Source organism: Castor canadensis, chromosome 3, assembly GCF_047511655.1.
Source record: "Castor canadensis chromosome 3, mCasCan1.hap1v2, whole genome shotgun sequence".
In the NCBI taxonomy this organism is placed as follows: domain Eukaryota; kingdom Metazoa; phylum Chordata; class Mammalia; order Rodentia; family Castoridae; genus Castor; species Castor canadensis.
In genome coordinates this window covers 123,389,795-123,414,149 of record NC_133388.1, presented here as the reverse complement: position 1 = coordinate 123,414,149, position 24,355 = coordinate 123,389,795, and the positions used below count along the sequence as shown (strand labels likewise).

Sequence of the window (24,355 nt, the reverse complement as noted above, 5' to 3'; positions counted from 1 at the left end):
TTATTTGAATTGGTGTTCACCTTCAGTGGAGGTGAACACTCTCCACTGAATTGCAAATTGTCTGATGGATCATAAACAATGGGAATAATAATAGCATTGATACATACAGCCACAGAGAGCAAGAAAAAAATCACACTAAGTTCAATGATAGATCTAGATTCCCAAAGTATTTATATTAATCAATGATCTAGAAGGAAGAAAGTAAAATGATATCATCATTAATTTTTTGAGAAGTGTGCTCCACATATCTGGAGGTATAATAGGAGATCACCATGAAGGATGGAAACACAGCAAGATGTCCAAGTAAAAATTGACTTTGGCTATCTCCAATCCATTCTGTATCCACATACTGGTTAGCCTAGCCAAGTCACAATAGTGTGACCACTTTGTAACAGAGTAGAGACAAATTTTTTAAGTTGAAGGCAGCATCAAGACAGCAAGCACTGTACAAGAAGGGCAGCAGGGGAATTCATAAAAGAAAAAGAGAGAGTGAGAGGCGGAGGTGGGTGTGGTCACTGAGGGTCTGAGAATGTAAAAAATCAAAACAACTATTGGCTCCTCCTTCCAAAACTTAAACACTGCCCAAGCAGTGAAAGTTGCTCTAAAATCTACCAGTCTGAAACTTGTGATAGAAAAAACAATAATACAAGCTAAGCCAACAATGATGTTGAGGTGAAAGGTGACTGAGCTGGTTTCAGTGAAATAGTCAAAGAAGTACAATAAAGCATGAACATTAAATTTGCATGTCATTTCAGTGTGTACAAAATGTGTTCATGGTCTCAGTTGACTAATACTCTTAAGTAGTCAGAAAAGGCATGAAGCTCCTCCTGAAGCTGAGTAGGATCAAGGAAATTGCCAAATACTACATTGTTGACCTGCTACAGATCTGCTATTTCTACTACTCCTACTCATACCTCACAAAACAATTCACAGACAAGTACAATTGGGTTTGACATATGTAAAAATCATAACTCATGGACTTTTTTATAAAAGAAAAGCAAGTCGTATCTTCATGAGACTAGTGTCTCATGAAGTTAGTGTACAAACTAAAATCATTCTTTGACCTCAAATTTACATATTCTCTGCTTTCCTTCCTGATATCCTTTTTTTTTATTGGTTTTATTATTTATATGTGCATACAAGGCTTGGGTCATTTCTCCCACCTGCCCCCACCCCCTCCCTTACCACCTACTCCACCCCCTCCCTCTTCCCCCCATCTCCCCAATGCCCAGCGGAAACTATTTTGCCCTTATCTCTAACTTTGTTGAAGAGAGACTATAAGCAATAATAGGAAGGAACAAGGGTTTTTGCTGGTTGAGATAAGGATAGCTATACAGGGAGTTGACTCACATTAATTTCCTGTGCGTGTGTGTTACCTTCTAGGCTAATTCTTTTTGATCTAACTTTCCCCACCTCTCATATTCTTGAGAGTTGCTCAAAGTAGTTGCTAATGAATTGCAAAACAATCTTTCTGGAGAAATCTCAACTTCTAATCCCTGACGGCAGGGGGGGAGATTTTTTTGAGAAGTATCTATGACCTATGAGGTTCTTAAATCAGTTTGAGAAATGCTTTAATGTCTCCATGCCACTACATGGTGGCCCACTGCCCACATGGGCAGAGTACTATGCTAGCTATACATACTGGTTTGTCTACCAATGACATTGTAAAATAGCTCCCTTCAAATAGAGGGCATGGAATGTTTCATCAGGGCATGCTCACTGAACATTAAGAACTGTGTCATGATGCCTGCAGCTGTTGATTTCCTTTTTACAATGCTTGCTTACCCTGTGTAAATATGCATAAACGTGTGTGGGGGGGTGTGCTGTGTGTGTTGTTTTTTCTAAGTGGACAACTCGATCAATAGTTTCCAACCAAATACTTGAATGAAACAGCCAAGTTAAATGTTTCTTAAGCTTAAGTTATGATTATGTGCAGCAATACTGCATTGCTAGAATAGATCAAATGACCTCATCAGAAATGTTTGAGAAAGTGTCAAACTTACCCATGTTAAATTTCAAAATTTAACTGTGAAAAGCTCTCTAGCTAGCCATCTGTTTATCTAGTTCCTCCTATATATAATCAAATTTCTTTTAAATGGGAGCTCTTACATTGATAGAGTAAATGAATCCAAATATTTGGCATAATAGATCTTCACTTTAATTAATCAAATAAAATTAATCTTTCAACTGAAGTGACGTTTACGTTTGTCTGTTTGATCTACTGTTTTTGAAGGATACTCATAATATTTTGTACACTACAAAAAGCATATCTACTTTTATTTGTATTTCAAGCAGCTGGTCTGTGTGTAAAATCATAGATGAAAAATGTTTTAATAGGGATATCATCTCTGAGGGTTTTTTTTCATTTTTTGCAGTGCTTTATACATACTAAGCAAGTGCTCTACCACTGAGTCATATCCCCAGTTCTATCTCTAAGTTTTATTGGATTTCAACCCTATTCATAAAAGGGAGCATAGCTTTTAAAAATACTCATACTTTAGAAAAAATTTCACATACAAAAGCATAAGGCATCCATGATTCTAGTATGTGCACTAAACTTTTGGAAAATTATTTAACTTCTGATGATGTTTCAGAGTCAAAAAGTCTAAATTAAACATTATGTAAGATTGTATGATAAGAAGACTGTTACATAAAGAAAGTGATAGGTTATTGAGAAAAATTAGGCTAGGACTATTTGCTAGCCTAATTTTTGTTATTTGTTGATTTGTAAAATGCAATGAGGGCATAGGAGAATTTGTTTCAATGAATCATTCCACATTAGTCTCCTTTTTTACCATCTATGGTAAATGTCATCCACAAAACATAACAAAGAGAACTGCCTTTACTGAAAATAGTCATACTTGAAAGAAGAATGTCTTGGCAATCCAAGTGTCTGAATAATAATTAAGCTAAGCACTTGGTATTTAACTTGGGTGCTAATTCTTGAGAGCATGAGGATTACAGTATTTTGCATAAAATGAATAGCTCAAATTCCGATTTAGAGTTTAATCTGTGATTTAATTTCTTCAACCAAATTATGCATTTGATAAATTAAATAATAATATTTCATCATAAATCTCTAGCATAATAATTGTATCTGAATCTTCAAAATCAGTGTGTAAATGTAACATATGGGCTTTTATTTGCAAATAATTCTCTTCCAAGATTATGTCTGACAACTTTTAATGATCATAAATGCTCAGATAATGTTTTGTTATCATAACCAACATATCACTGAAATAATTTTTGAGGAGTAAAATAAAGTGTGTCTCTCATTCTTGGATATTTCACATTCAGCATTCAAGAATTACCATCGACTTCGATATTCTCTTCATTGCCAGGAGATGGCGCTGTGGGTTTTAAATCACAGAGCTAAAAATCCCATAGCCCAGCTGAAATTTTTCGTTTGGTTCTTTTCTTATTCCTGCACACCCGGCATGCCTAAAAATGCTCAATTTTTTTGTTCGAATAATTTAAACTTTAAAGTTTTTTCGAATGCTTTTCAACATTCGAAGACAAGATTCTAAGAGAGAGACATGGGTAACCCAAACAACTGTATCAGCCCCTAGGGAAGACAACTGAATGCAGGAGTATGACCCAAGTAATGAAGGCGAACGTGAATTCTTCATAAACTCACGAGTGTTCCACTCTTTATCCGCATCTTACATCGCTCTCTGGGGTTTCAGTGATGACAACGAGGCGCCGTTATTCACTTGTCATACCTTAAAAACCACCAAGACTGGGGAAATCCAGGCAGCAGCTAGGTGAGCCTTTTGCGGCGGGCTCAACCCGTTTGTGCGCATTGTGCTAAAAACCAAACAAGCAAGCAAACTGCTTTTCGAGGGCCGAGGAGTTTCTCGTCAATGTCAGTTTAACAGACATTGTCCCAAACAGTTGCGAGGTTCAGTTGCTTTTCTTTAAGACACATTAAGAAAAGGAACATCTTCAGGGAAGAACTTTATATCAACAAGTCCCAACTTTTCTGTGGTTGAAGTCGGGAAATGTCAAGCACCTGGGACCGATGGAAAGCCTGGGATCCTTGGCGGACTGCCAGGAATGTTTCAGCTTCCATTTTAGTCTCAGTTCACTGCGTCCGAGTTGCCCTCCTCCCCTTCATTAGTCCTCCTCCCGCCCCTGTCCCAGTCCCCAAACACACTCGGAACCAGTCTCTCTCAGTCTCTCTCTCTTTCTCTTTCTCTTTCTCTTTATCTCTCTCTCTCTCTCTCTCTCTCTCTCTCTCTCTCTCTCTCTCTCTCTCTTTCTCTATCTCTCGGATGTGTGGTGCAGAGGGTGACAAAGGACATCAAAAAACTTGACCCCGGGAACTTGATAAACTTGAATCTCTGTGCCATGGAGTAGTCTGGGTTTAAACCTTAAACCCTGCAGGGACTCAGGAAGATAAACCCTACACCATCGGTCTTAGCCTCGCAGATTTTAAGCTGGTTCAGGGGTCACCAGACAGGGTAGGGTAGGCGAGGCAAATGTAACTTCAAAGTCAATGTGGCTAAAAGGCAACCAAGAGTGCCTGGGCCTGGAGCACTAGGGAGTGCGTCCTGCTTCAGCGCGGTGGGAACTGCGAGAGGCCTCTGAGACCGCACTCCCACCCCTGGCAGTTTCTCTGAGACGGTCTTGCTGAGGTCTCCTCTGACCCTTCCAGAAGCGACCTTCCTGGCTGTACTCCTCCAGCCCGCAGAGTTTCCAAGGCTTTCAGGGAGTTCGCTTGTTTTCAGAGCAGCTCCCAAGCTCAAGTGTACGTTGTGTTTGGCAAACTTTGATTTTATTTTTCAGAATGCTCTGAAACAGATAAATCGAAACACGCAGACTCAGTTCTCCCTCTGAGCAAACACACATCGCTACCCAAATCCAGGCTTTGCCTAACTGTTTAATCTAGATAAGCAATAAACTATCAGAGCAGTAGAACTAACAAAGAGGAACTCCTTACTTTGCTCTAGATTATATTCCGTTCTGATTTCAAATTTCAAGCAACTATTAGGGTAATAGCTAAGACACTTAAGTATAACCTAAAAATTACTTTGATATGAAGCTCAATGCTCTAAATTTCAATGCGGTGCTGCTTGCTGAATATTTTAGAATCCGTTCAAAGCCGTAGGTGTGTTCCTTCCAGCGATAACAAAACTGTATTCATCTTTACGCACTGTGCTCTGGTGTGGTTATATCTGGTATCCAACATTTAGTCGAAAATGTGCCCTTTCCTGACGTGTTGGCTAACGGGCTTCCATGAGCTAACCAGTCCAGCGCCGGAGCTGCACAACCCTGCTACGGCCATGACCTTCCCTTTATCTCCCTCCAACAGCGTGGGTAACTTACAGTGCCACTCTCTGAAACTATGCAGATTTGGGAATTCTAAGGGTCGTCTGTGGGTCAGGAGATTTCGCCATGGGTGATTTCCTACTCCCAATGCCCCGGGCAACACGACGGTTCTTATTTTGGCTTTCCCTTTCCAGCTTGCCAGTTGCACTCCCGGGCCCTTTCCCTCACTCTTTGAGGAATGAAGTTGAAGTGCACAATTTCCCCCAGAGCTCCTGCGATCAGGCGACACAAAGTGAGCGGCTGACGTCACCTCTCCGCGTGGCTAGAAACCAGGCGGCGGTTTCACACAAGTGAGCCGGGATTGCTGAGGCCATGACTAAGGGTTGGCGACGATTAAAGCAGGTAACGAGACATAGGGCAGATGTGTTTTCATTGCGCTGTAAGATAAATGCAGTGTTAAGTGCCTGACAACTTCCCAGAAGCAATCAGCAAAAGTTTACGAGTGCATAAACCTCAAAGACCATTCCCCGACGGTTGTTATAAGGACCATGTTTAGAGCTTCTATAAATTCTCTGGCGGTTTCCCAAAGCAAAGTTTCCAGCGACTGTTAAGCAGCCACTTCCTCCGGGGAGACCGGGGGAGGGGCGGGGGGGATTTTCTTGAATCTCAAAAAGAGGCTTTTTTTTTTTTTTAAATAAAGTTGTGCAAGTTTTTTCCAGAAGTTTGGATGGATGGAAAGCAACCGGCATCAGGGAAAGAACGCGACTGGCCCTCGGGTGCTGCGTTATCTGAGATCTGCGAAAACCCAAGGTTTTGTGAGGATCTTGGGTCTTATTGGGCGGGGCAGGCTGAGCCTTTCCAATTCTGGGCGTCACCCTTCGTCTGCCACCCTTTCAGGTCACAGCCCGGCACAACACCCACCGCTCCCATCCTGCCCCGGTACAGGTAGATCTGAAGCCCCTCCAGTGCCTACTGTTGGACCCGCAGGAACGCGGGCGTCCTGAAGAAAGTTCCAGACCAGCACGAAGACAGGAAAATGGAAAATTAAGTCAGACATGAGGGGACGTGTAGACACCCCGCCCAGAGTCACATTTTTTCTGTAAAAGTAGCCCTGGAACTTTGATATGTTAGCATCATCCGACTGCACAGAACCAACCTACGTTTATAGAGAACTTTTGTTTATGATCCCACTGAAAACAAAGCTGGTAATTGAAAAACAATAATGCTAGCATGTCTTTAGCTTCCTAAAGGGAAAGGTTAACAGCTGCTAGAGCCAGGGGAAGGAGGGAGCCAGCGAGCTACGAGCAAGGGTTCGCCCTGCCTTTGGCCCCCCCAGCGACACACGTGGGCGGGCCTCGGATAGCGGCCTGGGTTCCAGGCAACAGAGCCTCCGGCAGTCCGCCTGCTCTTTCTCAATCTTTGGGTTCCAGTGTCTGAAGGATCCACGACTGTTGTACTGTTTCTGTCCCCTGGACATAAATCTCATACAATTATTTTGTGTTGGGCCCCTTTTTCATTCTTTCCAGGTGAGAATGCAGACATTTCTGGGTCGCCCTTGCCCTTCCTTCAAGAAATAAGGCGACCAACTGTTCTGACATTACCATTCAAAAACAGGTTCTATGGCGAACCTCATTTGTGAATCTATTACAGAGATTAATAGATTATTTCTCCTTTTTCAACTAATTCTCAGTGGGGAAATTTAACCATATGGTAAGGAGAGAATTAGAATTTCATCACATTAGAGCAAAATGTAATGAAAAGAGTCCAACACCTGGGGCCAACTCTGAAAGCCACAATTAAAAGGTTTTTAATGAAACCAGAGAAACCCAAAACTGCACAGCCTTCAGTAATTCTGCCACATAAGGGAGAATTATTGGAGATGTTGGGAAATATTGTTTTTACTTATGTCATAAGGATGAAAACCAGCTGCTAAATGCCTTGTGCTCCCAGACTGAGGAAGCGCGAGGACCGCTTGTACTGGTTCCCATCCTGAGAGGAGCCCTAGCTTTCATAGTTCTGCCTTAACTAACCCTCTAAAAACAGCCCAGGCGGATCCAGATGTCCCTAATCGGCTTCCTAGCTGTGGGGGCTCTGTTCCCTGCTAAATAAGTATGCACAAATGCCCCCACTTGGTGTGTGAGATGATTTGACTCCTAATGTTCACTCTTCCTTGAGAAAACTGTATTTTAATTTTGAGGGAAGTTTGAGAAACCAGTAGAAACTGGTTTTCTATTCAGGAAAATGTCACCATAGCAGTTATTTGGATACCACTGCATAAGCCCTACCAGCCTCCTTTTCTGTCTTATTTTTCAAATCAAATGGGCTGCAGAATCAATTTGATCTTCATTTTGACCTTTTTTTATTTCTCATTTTTCTCACCCGGGTAGGAAATGGGCAGGAGAGGAGTGAGTGTGGTGGCGGGGAGGCAATGTTGGGTGTGTGTGGTGGTGGTGGTGGTGGTGTGGGTAGTGAATTGCTTTGCTCTCTTAGTAGCTGAAAATTGGGCAAGCCAACTGGGACACCACTTCCCCCCCACTCCCCACCCCGCGAAAGTGCCAAATCCAAACCCAGACCCCCGACATCCTATGAACAGGACAGGGGTGGAGTATAATGCTCGCCCGGGAATCGTAATTTACCACAAGCTGAGACAGCAGTGGTGAGGGAAGGGCAGTGGAGAGGGGGGAGGGGTGCGACGGGTGGGGGTGTCTGCTTTCCACGGGACTCCCATGCTTCGCCGCAGATCTACAATTTGCTGAAGAAGCAAAGAACATCCTCGGCTCTAAGTAGGGCTTTTAGTGTGCTCATTGATGAGTGAAAGTCGCCACACATGTCAAGCTAAAGGCAGTTGTTGGGTTACTAACAGGACCCAGCGCCTTGCAAACATATGCGCTAAGCTGTGTATACAGATGGCAGGCAGAATAATGGAGCAGGCGCCTTTTATAAAGCTCTAGCTGCTGCCTGTCTTCAGACCTGGGAAATGAAACTATTCAGACTCGCGGCCAGATAGCGCCTGCGATTGTTTGTTACCGTTTTAATCCTATTAATTAAAACGTTAACCTGATTGGGTAGAAAGCGCTGTCCCAACAGGCGAGTCTTCTTCATAATAACCTACTCAGAGATAATGATGTAAAAGACTCCCCCGTCTGTGGCGGCGGCTGGTTGATGGGTCCGGAAATCTCTTGAAGGTGAATCCAAGCAAGATAAACGGTGCGGAGAGGAGGCGCGGGGCTGGGCTCAGAGCGGCGGCGGCGGCAGCTCCACTCCCTCCGCGCCCACCCTCCCACCATGCGGGGCCGCGGCCCATGGTGAGCCCCAGCAGCCAGCACCATCGGCTGGAGACGAAGAAGAAGAAGAAGAGGAGGCGGCGAGCGCGGGGGAAGGCGAAAAAGAAAAAGAAAGAAGGGGAGAGAGCTGTCGCCAGCACCGGGACCAACCCGCGCACCAGCTCCGGAGCCCGGCTCGCGCGCGTCTGTGCGGCCGCCTGACTCCCGAACCGAGGCGGCGGCGGCGGGCGCGCCGGGCCCGGGCTGCGCGCCGGCACCGGACCATGGAGCGCGGGCTGCACCTCGGCGCGGCGGCCGCGGGCGAAGACGACCACTTCCTGCACAAGAGCCTGAGCGCCTCCACCGCCAAGCGCTTGGAGGCGGCTTTCCGCTCCACGCCCCCGGGCATGGACTTGTCCCTGGCGCCGCCGCCTCGGGAGCGGCCGGCGTCCTCCTCCTCGTCGCCCCTGCGCTGCTTCGAGCCGGCTGACCCCGAGGGGGCAGGGTTGCTGCTGCCGCCGCCTGGAGGCGGTGGCGGCGGAGGTGGCGCGGGCGGTGGCGGCGGCGGGGTGAGTGTCCCCGGGCTGCTCGTGGGCTCAGCCGGTGTTGGGGGTGACCCGAGCCTGAGCAGCCTGCCGGCCGGGGCCGCCTTATGCCTCAAATACGGCGAGAGCGCGAGCCGAGGCTCGGTGGCCGAGAGCAGCGGCGGTGAGCAGAGCCCCGACGACGACAGCGACGGTCGCTGCGAGCTGGTGCTGCGGGCCGGAGGCGCCGAGCCGCGGGCTTCCCCCGGCGCGGGGGGCGGCGGCGCCAAGGCTGCAGAGGGCTGCTCCAACGCCCACCTTCACGGCGGCGCCAGCGTCCCCCCAGGGGGCCCCGGCGGCGGCGGCGGCGGCGGCGGCGGCGGCGGCGGCGGCGGCGGGGGTAGCAGCGGTGGTGGCGGCGGTGGCGGCAGCAGCAAGAAATCCAAAGAGCAGAAAGCACTGCGACTGAACATCAACGCCCGGGAGCGCCGGCGGATGCACGACCTGAACGACGCGCTGGACGAGCTGCGCGCGGTGATCCCCTACGCGCACAGTCCCTCGGTGCGGAAGCTCTCCAAAATCGCCACGCTGCTACTCGCCAAGAACTACATCCTCATGCAGGCGCAGGCCCTGGAGGAGATGCGGCGCCTTGTCGCCTACCTCAACCAAGGCCAGGCCATCTCGGCCGCCTCCCTGCCCAGCTCGGCGGCCGCGGCGGCGGCGGCTGCTGCCCTGCACCCTGCGCTCGGCGCCTACGAGCAGGCGGCCGGCTACCCGTTCAGCGCCGGGCTACCCCCAGCCGCCTCCTGCCCGGAGAAGTGCGCCCTGTTCAACAGCGTCTCCTCCAGCCTCTGCAAACAGTGCACGGAGAAGCCTTAAACACACCCCCGAAAAACACAAGACCGACCCAAAAGCTGGAGGAAAGCGAAAAGCTGCTCCCCACCCCTTTTATTTCGGTCCTCCCCTAGTTGTGAAACTTGCAGAGCAAACAAAAGCAGAGGCAAGAACTGAGAAATATCAGAGACACACAGGACTTGTAGCCTTGACATCCCCCAGAATCTTGGTCTTTGGGGTGGGGTGGGAGGGAGGGAAGGTGGAGTTGGGACAGAGTATGGATGTCTTTTTTTTTTTCTCAGAAAAGTGGCAACTTTGGTGGCAGCCTAGACCGCAAGGAAGCCGAGTCTTCCTTAAAGCAGAAAAATAAGTTGGGAAGTACCGCATTGCTTGGTTATCGTGGAGAGTGTTGAATGGTAAAATACTAACCCTACTAATTGTGAATTTGGCTAGTGCTGAGGGGAGAGGAGGAGTCCTGGGTTGGGAGGCATGTGGGACGGAATATACATTCAGACAAATCAGAAAAGGCACTTGAAGATAAATTTTGATTCTGAGCCAGGAGAAAAACTTGAAATGTAGACTTATTTAAGTGGGGGGAAAAACAGAGCGAGACATGTTGCTATGAAAGACTTGTATTTTTTATTGTCTCTGAACTTTAATCCTGTGAAAATGCTCGAAGTTTTGGCGAGAGTGATATAACAAAACTGACTGTGGCTGAAAGAATTGCATTTAAAAAATATTTATGTGCACCTTGTTACTTTTTACTCTGCAATGACGTATTAACGATTCATGGGTATTTATTTGTTATTCTTCTATGATCCTTCCACATCAATAGTATTTATCATGTGTTAAGGTCATGGGTTTTATGTGCAGATTTTTTTAATGCCTCTAAAATTCTGTTTTATAGATTAACTTATACTGTGTGCCAAGTGTTTAAAGGTTTATTTGCCAACAAGTATGAAGAGAAATATCGATGTATCTGAGCTGCTTAGGTTTTTGAAAGATCACCTGGATATTTTCAGTTGCATCATCCCTGTATTTAAATTGAGCTTTAATAAATTGCTTCAGTCCAAAAATTACAGGAAAGGTGTATTCTTAATTGATGAATGAATTGATCTCTTTTTTTGAAAGGGGACTTCTTTGCATTCCAAAAGGGAAAAACATCACAGCAATAGATACTCTAAGTAAGAACCTGCTAAGCAAATTTTTTTTCAGGCTTTGCTGTGCATTTTTAAAGGTCTAATTTAATTGCTTTTAATATATATGTACATATATAAGTTATTTTAACTGTGGAGAATTATTTAAGTTAAAAGGCTGGTTTGATTTGCCTGTGGTGTGAAATTCTTTGTTATTTTTCTAAAAAAATAAAGTAAAAATTTAAAAGAAATAAAACTAAGGAAGAGCAAGAAGCTATTTACCCAAAGTGAGCTTTTCAGTTTTAGTTTGCATGACTTGTTTGCCTGTCTTTCATCCTATGAAAAATCCTTTTTTTTTTTAATGTAGTCCTGCTATTTTCCACTCCTCCCAGATAATACAAATTCAGTTTATCAGGTTGGATGGTGAGTTGGGAAGCTGTGATGGATCTGTTGGTGGGTTTTGGACGTGTAAAGAATGATAAATATATATATATATTAAATAGGTCAATCAGACTATGACAGCTATGTATGACCATTTGTATGTGTATCTATGTCAGAAAGAATCTTTATTAAAATATTTTGATCAAACATTTTATTATGCTGTGCTTTGTGGAAGGACAAATCACCTCTCTTCTGTGTTACTCTTTGCTTGAAAGCTAACAAAAAAGAAAGGAGTTTCAGAGAAGGTAGAATTTTGGCAGGGATGCACAATTAGGAGTAGTCCTAGTTTACTTGTTAAAAGAACTGCAGCTCCTTCCATGGAAGGAGAGGTGATGGGATCAGTGGTAGGGCCCAAAAGAGGTGCAGACAGAGCTCTTGGCTGCTGCTGTGAACTTAGAAGGCCATGCTCTCCCTAGAATTCTTTGCCAGTTGTATGTTATAGATAACCATGCAGGGCCTGCCAAAGTGGGTAAAGTTTCTTAAAGAATCTCTAATGGAAATTTCTACCTCTAAATGCTTGAAGACCAAGACAGAGAGAGAAAAAGATGGATTTGGATTTGGATTCTGAGCTCTCTCTCTCTTTCTCTCTCTCTCTCTCTCTCTCTCTCTCTAACAAAAGAATCTACTAGGTTGAATTTCATAGGTGTAAATAATTCCCACAGAGATCTCAAGTGCATACTACAGAGGTTGCTTGTTAGTGAAATTCCTACATATTTGGATTGGGTGGGGCATGGATTCTACTTGAGAATGATGTATATGCTTGTACCCATGTACAAGTTTGCCCCTTCTTGTAGAAAGTGTGATTTGTATTGTAATGGAGGTTGTAGAGGTGGTGGTGATGTGGTGGTAAAGAAGATACAAGGTTTCTTCTGTACCCAGGATGCTCCATGCGTTTTTTTTTTTTTTTTTTTTTTTGGTCTGTATAACCTCAGCTCATAAAGATATCCCTAAATGCCATCAAACTTAGTGGGGGGTGAGGGAGGATATTTTCTGCTCCACTTGCCATCAAAGAAGATTAATCAGAACCTGTAACTTTTCAGAAAACATAACAGCAAAGGGCCTTGAAGCTGGAGCCCTCCCAGACTGGGAGTGGGGTTAGAGAGAGGGAAGAGACCAGGGCTGCCCCCAGGCAGGAGGAGACCAGTCTCTTAGCATTTACCAGACAAAGCCTGGGTGCGTCTAATTATGATTATTAAAACAATTTCCATGACGATGTCTAATATTATGTTAATTTGAAAACAACTGTGTATGAAAACTGTCGACTATAATACCTAAATTCATTTAATGAAACACATCGTTAAGGCAATTAAACCTCCTGGATGTGATTAAGAAACATAATTACGACACTGTTCTGCACCATAATTGGGTGTCTTTAATCAAGGGGTAAAGTGATCAGCAACACAGCCATTAGTTTGTATTGTTCTGGCCCTGCTGTCCATCATTCTGATTAGGAATTAACCACAGCCACCACCAGTCAGATTTTTTTTTCTTTTGCATATTAACATTGTAGGGGATATGTTTGCTGCAAGATTTATTGTTTAATAGTTCCCATTATTAGGAAGACCTCCTTAAAATGCTTCCTCTTCTACCTCTGTACTGTTAAACTATTATTAGAAATTGGACAGGATAACAAATCTTGAACTTTAGGAGAAAAAAAAAAAAAGAAATGCTCATCCTTCTCTCACCCTTTATTCACTCAGCCTCCAGGTTTAGTTAAGTCCCTCTTGCTTGAGGGTGGGAACAGTCAGAGAATATTGGGAATTAACTTACAATGTCAGGTGAATAGGTATGATTATTCAGTGCAGAAGGGTTAGTGATACTAATTTTCATTTTAGTAATTTCAGACACACCAACCTTTTCAGATCCAAAAGTTGGTCAGCATGTGGTTGTAGGGATGACTGTGGGAATCTGTAAGATGGTCTTCTGATTATTTAGGTGGCCCTCTCTGCTCTAACTACAAGCTTTCCAATGTTTCTATAGCAGCAGTTTTTGAAGAAGGAAAACCTTGGTTGGGGAGACCATTTTCCCCCCTCCCAATAGCCGCCCCCCTTCACTGCAGATCACTTCTGTTTTGAGAGTTGAACATTGAATTTCTGCCTAATCTGGAGAGGTAGCCCACTTACTGCTGTACCCAGATGTCACAGGTCAGGACCTGTGACTGCACACCAGGGGAGTTCAGTGTGAGCAGACAGCCTCACTCCAGAGACTGTGGGTATGCCAGGGTAGAGCCGCCCACTGAGGAGCTTGCTCTGGCAACCATGGAACCTTGGGGGTTTCTCTTAGGTGCACCCCATTGGCCCAACCTTCTTGGTTTCCTTAGGAAACTGAGAATGTTCTAATAAGCATGATTTAAAACCTAGAGACTCTCTTGGATTATGGTCCCACTTAGGTTCTGTTGCCAGCTTGACATTGGGCATGAAGAAAGTTTCAGCTCTTATTTACCAGCAAGTGATCATCTTGTAAATCTCTAGTTACCTGTTCTTCTCCTCCTTAGAGTGCCTGTGTGCGTGTGTGAGTGTGTGTGTGTGTGTGTGTGTGTGTGTGTGAGAGAGAGAGAGAGAGAGAGAGAGAGAGAAACTCTAGAGTCTCTCCAAGACCTTGTGTCACACTGAAAATTTTCTCCCTGTAATCACAACCTCTACCCATTCTCACAGCCCACAGGCCAACAGGGAGAACCCAGGCTCACAGAATTCCTTTTCCACACACTGTCGGTCTCCAGAACCGACCCTTTCTGTGCGCCCCCGACCCTGAGATTGCTCCAGGATGAGTGGCATTGACTTTTCCTATGTAATGACTTATGAAAGATATAATCATGTGTTAAATTGAATCCTCCGTTTAACTGTTAATGGTGTGCTCTGGGCACATTTACGTATTAGATGCTATGGTAACTAATTACCACTAGGAAAAAGGATAATACACTTCCCAGACTTTGAAAAATAATGATGAGAGTTCACTTCCCGGCTCGCAGCACATTGTGGAGGCTCTGCTCGGCGGAGCGAGGGAGCGAGAGAAGATCCGAGATCCGAAAGTATTCCTGGGACAGGAGGTAATGAATCCTGGTCAGGCAAGGGTCGGTAGCCAAACCTTTAATGAGAAAGTGATTCACCCTGAGAAATGAGGGGCGGGGCGCGGAGCCGACCACATCGTGGTGATTCCACCTAGAATTAAACTTCAAAACTTAAAGATCAGAAACATAAATAAGTTTTCTTTTAATTAAAATACAGATCGGACTAAATTATCCACGTGCTAACCAACTTTACATCAATTAATAGTTTTTATTGCGTGGGCAAAATAATCGAGCCTATCTTCTGTGGCATTTTTACAGCAGTGCTGGATCTGCCACGCCAATGAGCTGCAGGTTGATTTAAACTCGGCCTTTTAAAATCGAACATTAGGTACAGAAGGAGGCAAAAGCAGGAAATCGCAACTTCGGTTTTAAAGTAGAAACTTTCGGGATGACAGGTTTTCTTCGCCCGACCAGACCTCTGGCTTCTCTGGTCGACTGGTGTGTTTTACTAGAAGCAGGAATCTGTAGGCTGTGCGGGATAACCAGGAGCCTGTGACGCCCGCAGTACTGGGCAGGTGTTCATTCTGGTCACCTGGCGGGACTGGCGGAGAGAGGGGCGGTTTTTCTGCCCACCCGCCTGCCCTGAGCTGCAGACAAACTTAGGACCGACGTCCACAACGCCCGCGCCCACCGCGATGCGCTCGCTGTGCGCCCCCAGAGACACTGGGGGTGCGTGGCTGCAGGGCACGCCTTCTCTTGGCTTCCCTTGGATTGGAGTTTCTGGCCCCTTCTACAGGTGCAATTGCAGTCCAACCTCCAAGTTTTTTGGTACAAAAGGAGAACTTTGGAGCTTCTGCCTGGAACTCTTTAAGGGCTGTCCCCTGCACACCCCGCGACAGGGTGAGTTCACGCCTAGCTGCCAGGCTTCTAGGAGCATCCAGTTCCCATACTCCTCAGCCACACCAAATGTGTGAATTCTAGAAAGTGTCCCAGTTTTAAACCCCAAAGAACTCTGGCTTCCTCCCACGGAAGGGGGAAGGGAGACTTTTTCCTCATCTTTCCAGAGGTTGATTTGTGTTAAATTCTACCACCTTCTCCAAATTACTCGTAATACGATCCAGGAGACTTTTCTGGGCTGTTACAAAATAAACAGGTACCTTTGGATGTGTGTGTGCATGTGATGTGACTTTTCTTTCTTTCTGTTCTTCAGTGTTCTCTAATTCGGGGCAACACAAAAATACAGAAAAAGAACTTTGGAAGGAGAATGGCTGGTATGGGAAGGTTAGCCTGCAAAAGGAGGATTTTGCTGTTACCCCCAATCCCCTATGGATGATGGACTAGCCTATCTTACAAGTCAAAATCACCAGGATGCTTGGATGGGGAGTTGGCTTTAATTATGCACTATGTGGTATCATTCTCCTTCCCAGCATGAGAAAGAGTTAATTCTTTTCCAAAGACCACAGTTGCCCTTGTCTTCTCAACCTGATTCAGAGATGCAATAAAATATGAAGCAAATTTATGATCTGTTTCAAGCATTTTATTGCTGTATTTTTAAATTCATATATGCACATATAAGGACTATGATCTGTGAATAATTTGAAATGCTATAGTAGAATGGTACATTTTAGATAAAACATAACCGTATCTTTATGTAATTGTCTCAGATTAAAATAAAAAAGAAAAATAGATTTCTAATGTGGACCAAACTGAAAAACTAATGACAGCCATAAACTGCTAACCAACCATAAATTAACATCTTCATCAAATGCTAAAATGGTATCAGTGGTTATATAAAGCAATTATTATTTCTCCTTATAAGTTTTAGAGTAAAGTTCAGGTTTATTTAAAGGATCCATTATTTACCAATGTTTCTCAATCTTAAAGATTTCATTTTTTATTAAGAGGATGGTCACAACTTAAACCTGCTATGTTAATGGAGGTGTTTACAGATGAGAATTTAGACTTAAACATAAAAATGTTTCATGGCCCAACCTCAATTTGTACATTTATTTTCTCTGGCAATCACTGAAGAATTTGGTGCAAGGATTTTTCTATTAAATATCCTTATCTATTCTTTGAAAAGACAATATCTTGCTATGGGAAGATTTGGATTATGTATATAACTAGTTAAAACATTAAATCATGCACTGTTTGTTTAAGTAAGCATAGCTACATTTACCATGAACAGTCTCTGCAGCATTGTAGTCAAAATTGGGATGCCAGGCTGAGCCTGTGCCCTTCACTTGAGACTTTGAGGAAAGGAAATGATTTTCCCAGTCAGGCCTCCACAGAAATACAAAGAGCCATGGAATAGGAAAGGACATCTATCTATTAAATGCCTGCTGGATCAGGAAGTGGGGCCAATGAACACTTGGTCTGTATAAGTTACTTTTGTTTTCTCTTGGAGAAGCATCAGGCATACACGTAAAGTGTAGTTTTCTCAGAAGTATGAATCTTTAAAAAATGATCATTGCTCAGCAAACTAAGCTCTTTAAAACAATTTAGAAAATTGATTTTATGAATGCAAAACAACTATTTGAACTATGGAGCTGTGGGTGACACACATACTCAAATTATCTTTGCCACTCAGTTATAACTCTGCCCCATGGAATCATTGCGGATAATGGTCTCTAAAGGCCAAGAATTAATGAAGATCTTCAACTTGCTAAGTCCCAGGACCCTTTCTCAAGTTATATTTTTTTGCAAGCATTTTTTAGCATGATTACTTCCTTCTTCTAAAACTTTTCTATAAGTCTAAATTAGCTCAAAACAAAAAGATTTTTAAAAAGAGTATCTGGTTGTACAACATTGAGAAAATACTACTTCATGTATTTCATCAACCTCATTAAAAATTCAAAAGTGATTTCAAGTACTTAAAACATTCCTTTTAAAGTATAAAACAAAGGAACTTATAAAACTTTAAATATATTAGTTAGTTTTTAGAATTATGGAACCAAAGTATAATTCATTTAAACATTAATTCAAAAATAAAAAGACAAAAGCATTTATTAAAACATTTTCGCTATCTGTCAAATAATGACATAGCATTTAATGATAACTACAATGACTAGTTCTTAGAAATAAAAGTTATGTGAAGTATTATATTACAAGCAAATAAAAATATCCAACTGTTACATGCTTCATATTTATAAATGTTTGAATTTGACCCATGATGAATCATTAGATAGCAGTACCATTACCTGTTATTTCCATCCCCCCAGCTTCTCCTATGAGCACAAACTTCCTGTAAAGGATGTAAAATGCTTCATGATTGCTCTCTAATCATTAATCTTCTGTGTAGTCTGAAATATATTATGTATCTTCTTATAAAAATTGATGCATATAGGAATTGAGAGTACAAACTATACTTCAAATAATTAATAACAAACTATCAAATAGTCTTTTAAAAACCCAGCAAAACCATTGAGCATTTTAAATTCAGCTCTATCATGAATAGAAAATGCACATTATTACTCTCAGGATCATGGAAAATTCCAGAAAATTCTCCAAATTTTTATTTTCTCAGTGTTTTACAGAGTAAAAATGAAGGCAAAATAATTATTTCACAGAATGCCCATTTAATGGGCAATTTATCCTAGCTGGTAAATAAATAATACTGAACTGACTACTTCAAATGAACAGGACCATCTTCTAACAGAGGTTGGCCTCTGTTACCTGCTCAAGGGAGCACATTCTAATAGACTTCTAAAAGAGTCAAATGTAGATTCCAGGTGAAACATTAGTGACTTACAGAAGTGTTCTTAAGAAAAGCCAAGTGTCCTGGTGAAATGTTGCATGTACAGTTACTAAAAGAGCCACATTTCATTTTCATCAATAGCATTCTGTGTTATATGCTTTGTTTACAATTTGTACCTCAGTTTTATGAATAAATGGAATACTGTCCAAATATTACTCAGCTCTATTCATTATCTGTAGCAAAGTGAAGAAAGCTGTAGAAGACAAAGGGCACATCTAATGAGAACTCTCTCCCATTTCCTGTCATGCTTATACATCTATTTATCCACAGAATAGTTGTGATTATAAGAATTGTAGCCCAGCCAGGTCAGCCTGCTTAAAATAAACATTATGAAGTTAGTGGTAGTTCTTGGATTTGATTTTATCTTACACATAAATGACTATTAAAATATATTGAAAGATACTCTGAATGTAGCAATGTACTTTTAGAGACAGCATCAGGAAATAAGAATATAAGTTTATGAAGGGGAGTGACAGAGATGTGGAAGTATTCAGACAGCAAAATAATTTTCCAAATAATTTGCTATTTGTAATTGAATCTTTATCCACTCGATTTATTCCTAGTAAGCAAATGAGGCATAATCACTCATCAGTGCCTTAAAAGCTGATTTATTGATTTTTTTTGTAAAATATTGGAATTTCTTATTTAATTATAATTTGTTTTATCTCCACATGTTATTTTAAAAATAAAAAATAGTAAGCAAATATATTAAGATAATAGTTTACAGTTTACAGCACTTTTCTGTTTAAAAACATTAAGATGTAACCATTGACAAGTTAAAATTTAATTGTGCAGTTGAGTTTTTCATGAAATAAATTTAATTTACTCTAGAAAGCAGTATAAACATTTAAGCTAAAAGTTCAAACCTCAATAGTCAGTGACTTAGATTAACACTATGAAGTACAGTGAGTAAAAATTGCTTTAGATAAATACTACAGAATTTTATGAGATCTCTCATTAAAATTCAAAATAATGCTACAGGGAATGTAATCTTGGCATGCTAACTTTCTTAATTGATTATGTGAATGTGAATACCTAATAATGCAGTGCAAGTGAGTAATAGTTTGCAGTATTGGCAAATTTAATAGTTTAAAAAGTGCACATCTTAAGGGCATGAAATTACTGTTTATGCAATTATTGCTATTCTTTTATACTAAGATCAAAACCTAGATAAACTTTACGCTTTGGTCTTTGAAGAGTTTTAAGATTTTACTGTTAAATTAGAAACTGCTTAAAGAAACTATTATCCAAATCATTTTTTGTGATAAAATAAGCACAAATAGCCAAGCACGTTTTGAGCATGGAAGCTCCTTTGCCTTAGACATGTGACCCCAAATTTAATAATGAAATGGAGATGTTATAATAATGTGTGCCAGCAAAGCCAAAACAAGGCAGATAGAAGTTCCACAATAGTTGTTCAACAGCATGCCTTACTTAATGATAAGTAGCTTTTAAAATATTCTTTCAGGGTATTTGGCTTCTGCTAATCAACATCATTACTGGCCATCAACATAAAACAATACCTTTGTTACTATTTATTTCCTTTAATTAAAAACTTTGGTGAAGCTATAAAAATAAAAAGATGGATATTTATAATATATGAAATAGTTTTTAAAAAATTCAGGTGCCTCAACTCTATTTGGTTTTGGTCACTTTATCATATTATCACAATACTGTTGTATATGTTTTTATTTTGTGTAATTATACATGGTGATTTCTCATTATGCAACACTACTTTGGAATGACTGACAAAACATTATTTAGAACTAGTGCTAGATCAGAATATTAGAGTAGCTTTAAAGAGATAAGCTTATTGCTTACAACTAGATTTGCAATAAATTGGTTGTATATATATGTTGTTTTCCCTAATGAATGTACGTTCTTGAGGGGGGAAGCATAACCTACTGCATAGTATCCTATCTCAGATTAGAGGAAATGCTCAGTTATGTTTGGTTGAATAAATGAATAATGAAAAAATAATAATGACTATAAAAGTATACTCTGTAGCAAATACATAATAATAATAAGTTTTTAAAGGCACAGAATTATATAAATCATGGTACAAAATGAATGAACTATGGTGTGTGGTAGTCAGGAGATAAAGCCTAGGGCCCCAGATGGGCACTGCATGCACACAAATATAAAAGAAAACATCAAACTCTTTACATTGCTTCCCCATGATGAGGACAGGTATATTAGGCAATTAGAGATTAGGGATGAAGTAGAATAAGTAAATAAAGCCAGAGGGACCTTGCTTGGGCCAACTATCATTGTATACCATGAACTAAAGAGTATAAAGAAATACAATTACCCAACTTTCCAAACCTAAGATTAAAATAAAAAGAAAGAAAGTCAGTGGATGAGTCAAAGAGCAGATTAGATACTCTATACAGAGAGGAAACTGAGAAATATTATAACTTCAATATAAGTTAGAGAAAGATAATATGGGGAGAAGAGGTTATACAACAATGGGATGCACAGTGAGAAGATCTAACAGAGAGGTAATATTCAAAGAGAGAATGGCTGCAAATATTCCACATTTGAAAGACCTCATTCTCAGACTTAGGAAGTAGCATGTGAAGTGCAAGCTTGATAAGTTGAAACTAAGAACATTAAAGACAAGAACAATATATTAAAATAGTAAGAGAGAAGAAGCAGACAACTTACTAAGTAATTAAATTGACTGACATCTAATCCCTTACAAACATGAATGGAAGCATAAAGAAAATGTAATACCTTCAAAGTGCAATAAGGAAATAACTATCAACCTAAACTTCTGCATCCAGCAAAAAACCAAAAAAATCCTGTCTCTCAGGAATGAAGACACCCAGCAATCCCACCTCTGGTATTTACCCAACAGATTGGAAATCAATGTGTTGAAGAAATGTCTGCACTCTCATGTTCCTTGCAGACTTATTAACAATGGCCAAGTTATGGAAGGAACCTCAGGGTTCATCGACAGATGAATGGATAAACACAATGTAGTGTATACACACAATGAAATACTACTCAGACTTAAAAAGAGAAATTCTGTCATTCGTGACAATTGTAGATGGGATTGGAGAACATGCTAAGTCAAATAAAGCCAGGCACAGAAAGACAAATACCACATATTTTCATTTGTATATGGAATCTAAAATAATCAAACTCATAGAAGTAGAGAGTAAAATAGTGGTTACAGAATTTGGGGGGAGGGAATATGGTGATGATAGTCAAAGAATGCAAAATCTCAACCAGGAGGAATATTTTTTCCTTTTTTTTTTTTTGAGTTTTATTGCACAGCATAGTGAGTATAATTAATAATGAAGTAGTGTATATTTCAAAATTTCTAAGAATACATTTCAAATGCTCTCACTACAAAAATGTCAAGTATTTGAGGTGATGAATATGTTAGCTGGCTTGATTTAATTATTCCACATTGTACTCATAAATCATAATTTTACATTGTACCTCCTAAACTTATACAATTACAAATGGTCATTTTGCAATAAAAAAGAGTGAGGGTAAAAATAAAGACATCCTCAATCAAGCAAAACCAGATTCATACTAGTAGACCTAAAGAAACATTCAGCGCATGTACTTTAGGAACATCCTATTTGGTATTAGAAGCATTTTATAATGTTATTTTAAAAATTAGTTCTTTAAAAAAAAAACCTTATTTCTGAACTATTAGAATTCCTAGTTAATGCAGCATGTCATTTGTGTCAAATGCCGATCACTTGGTAATCTGATATTAGAAATTGTTGAGTCACTGAAATTGTCATATGAAATTATAGTGAATCACATAACATTATATCTCAAAATAATGCAAAAAAACTCCCAAGTCCAAAAGGTGAGATGTCAAGAACAAACACTGCAATCTAAAACAGAAGTTTTAGGAAAGTGTTTGTTGCAATATTGGCATAACCCTTAAGGTTTATACCTAAGCCAAATGCTACCGTCCATGTTGTAATGATTTCAACATTTGCTCCTATAACAAACCTAATATTAATGTCCAGGACAATTGCAGAATATATAACACATTGTGTTTCCTTTTACATTAAATCTTATCAGTATCTAACTTGAACATGAGAGGTCTTAAGTAGCAAGAAATTTTGTTCTATTGAGCCACAGTATACAAAGTAATAAAGAGCATTTATGGATGACTAAACATTGAAGTGAAGTTGCAACATTTAATCTACTGCAAAACTCATTTAATACAAACGCACCCTAGCAATATAGACATTATTGATATAGTTGAAAGGAAGGGAATATTTTCACATACTGTAGCTCATGGAAATTTAATTTCCTTCTTCTCTGAGAATTTGGAATTTGTTAAACTGTGTCCATTTCTAGAACAATTTTTAGTAGTACATAAAATATACTTTTACATATTAAAGAAGAATTTGAGTGACTTAAAATAACTTCCCTAGTGCCAAATTTCTGTCTGTGAAGGTACATTTATTATAACCAGTAAAAATCACAACAAGCAGAAACTATAAAAAACTATTTTGAACTTATCACAAAGTTGATCTGATGTCCATTTTTACACCGCTATCCCATTTTATTTTATGTTTTAAACAAATAAGCCTAGCAATTACATTTGCAGAAATTTTAAACAAATAAGTGAGCTTAAGACATTTAGATTCATTTTAATAGATTTCCTCCATTTTAGCTTCTCTAAGATTTTGCCTTGTACCTAAACAAAAAATCAGAATCTGGATATTGAATACCAAACAACAAACGTTTGTGGTTTAGTCCTATAGGTTTGTTTTCAATTATTTCCAAATCAAAATAAGTTAATAATAAAAATAACAATAGCTTTATTTCTATAACTGCCAAAAATCGGCCTGGGCATTTATTGGCTCCGAATCCAAATGGTGTTATGTAAAACTTCAGTTTTTTCCCTCTTTTGAAAAAGGTAGTTTTCTTCTTATTATCTTCCATGAAACGATTGAATCTAAACTCCTATAAAGAAGAACAGAGAGTGTTAAAATTATACATGAAGTCATTTTGAGTGCAGCTCCACAAAGTTGTCAGCTCTCCTTGTCTATCCTAAAAGGCTCATTTTTTCTTTAAAAAAACAATAGATTCCTTGTGTTGTTTCCATGCATATGTGTATTACAACCCCAATTGGTTCATCTCTACCATACCTCTTCATTCCTCCCTAGTCCCCTTCCCAAGGTGGCCTAGGCTAGTTAACCTGTACTCATTCCTGTACAATAGGCACATCAACCACATTCAAGTTTTTGGTGTCCTTCTCCTGCCCAATCTCTCCTGTGCACAGCCTCTCCTTAGTGTGACCGTATCCCATAATATTGCTGCATTTGTTGCAGTTCCGTAATCCATATATGAGGGAGAACATGCAGTTTTTGGTTGTGAAAAGGCTCCTTTTCATCTGGCAAACATCAAACAGTAAAAGTTGATTGCATGTACATCACATGTGAACTTTAAAAAAAGAAAAAAACTCAGATGCTGCTAGAGAATTACTTCCCATATCCAAATGAAATCGAACATCTAAAGGAATTATTTTCCCTGTTCTATTTGTTTCTTAATGCTCCAGTTTTCTGTCGTTACTATAGAATATTTGAAACTATTGACTTATGAAGAAAAGAAGTTTTTTTAGGCTTAGAACTTGGAGTCTGAGCTATCCAAAACCACGGTTCTGATGAGGACCACAAGGTCCTCATGCAGCTTTACTTCATGGCGGAAGTCAAAAGAGCAAGGAGGTACATTTGGAAGAGACAAACTGTGGGGGGAAGATTCAGCTCATAAAAACTCACTGTTTTTTTTATTTTATTATTCATATGTGCATACAAGGCTTGGGTCATTTCTCCCCCCGCCCCCACCCCCTCCCTTACCACCCACTCCGCCCCCTCCCTCTCCCCTCTACCCCCTCAATACCCAGCAGAAACTATTTTGCCCTTATTTCTAATTTTGTTGTAGAGAGAGTATAAGCCATAATAGGAAGGAACAAGGGTTTTTGCTGGTTGAGATAAGGATAGCTATACAGGGAGTTGACTCACATTAATTTCCTGTGCGTGTGTGTTACCTTCTAGGTTAATTCTTTTTGATCTACCCTTTTCTCTAGTTCCTGGTCCCCTTTTCCTATTGGCCTCAGTTGCTTTTAAGGTATCTGCTTT

The 24,355-nt window shown here is 40.7% G+C and overlaps 2 protein-coding genes and 1 long non-coding RNA gene across 4 annotated transcripts in view; 2 read left to right on the top strand and 1 right to left on the bottom strand.

The window, feature by feature from the left end:
- The first annotated feature begins 7,960 nt into the window (after nt 1-7,960).
- On the top strand, nt 7,961-10,460 carry Bhlhe22 (basic helix-loop-helix family member e22). The gene has a single exon (XM_020165368.2). The coding sequence runs from the start codon at nt 8,819-8,821 to the stop codon at nt 9,935-9,937; it is 1,119 nt and encodes a 372-aa protein (XP_020020957.2). The 5' UTR covers nt 7,961-8,818; the 3' UTR covers nt 9,938-10,460.
- Nucleotides 10,461-14,412: 3,952 nt separating this feature from the next.
- The window catches only part of LOC141421663 (uncharacterized), a 71,833-nt gene continuing 61,890 nt past the window's right edge, over nt 14,413-24,355 (top strand). The window contains exon 1 of the long non-coding RNA XR_012446329.1: nt 14,413-14,515. This is a non-coding gene — a long non-coding RNA (uncharacterized lncRNA). The remainder of the gene's footprint in view (nt 14,516-24,355) is intronic.
- Nucleotides 18,826-24,355, bottom strand: part of Cyp7b1 (cytochrome P450 family 7 subfamily B member 1) — a 172,938-nt gene continuing 167,408 nt past the window's right edge. For both annotated transcript variants that reach the window (XM_074068596.1, XM_020165369.2), the window contains one exon: nt 18,826-23,180. In XM_074068596.1, the coding sequence (XP_073924697.1) occupies nt 22,893-23,180 (288 nt within the window). In that variant the 3' untranslated portion in view covers nt 18,826-22,892. The remainder of the gene's footprint in view (nt 23,181-24,355) is intronic.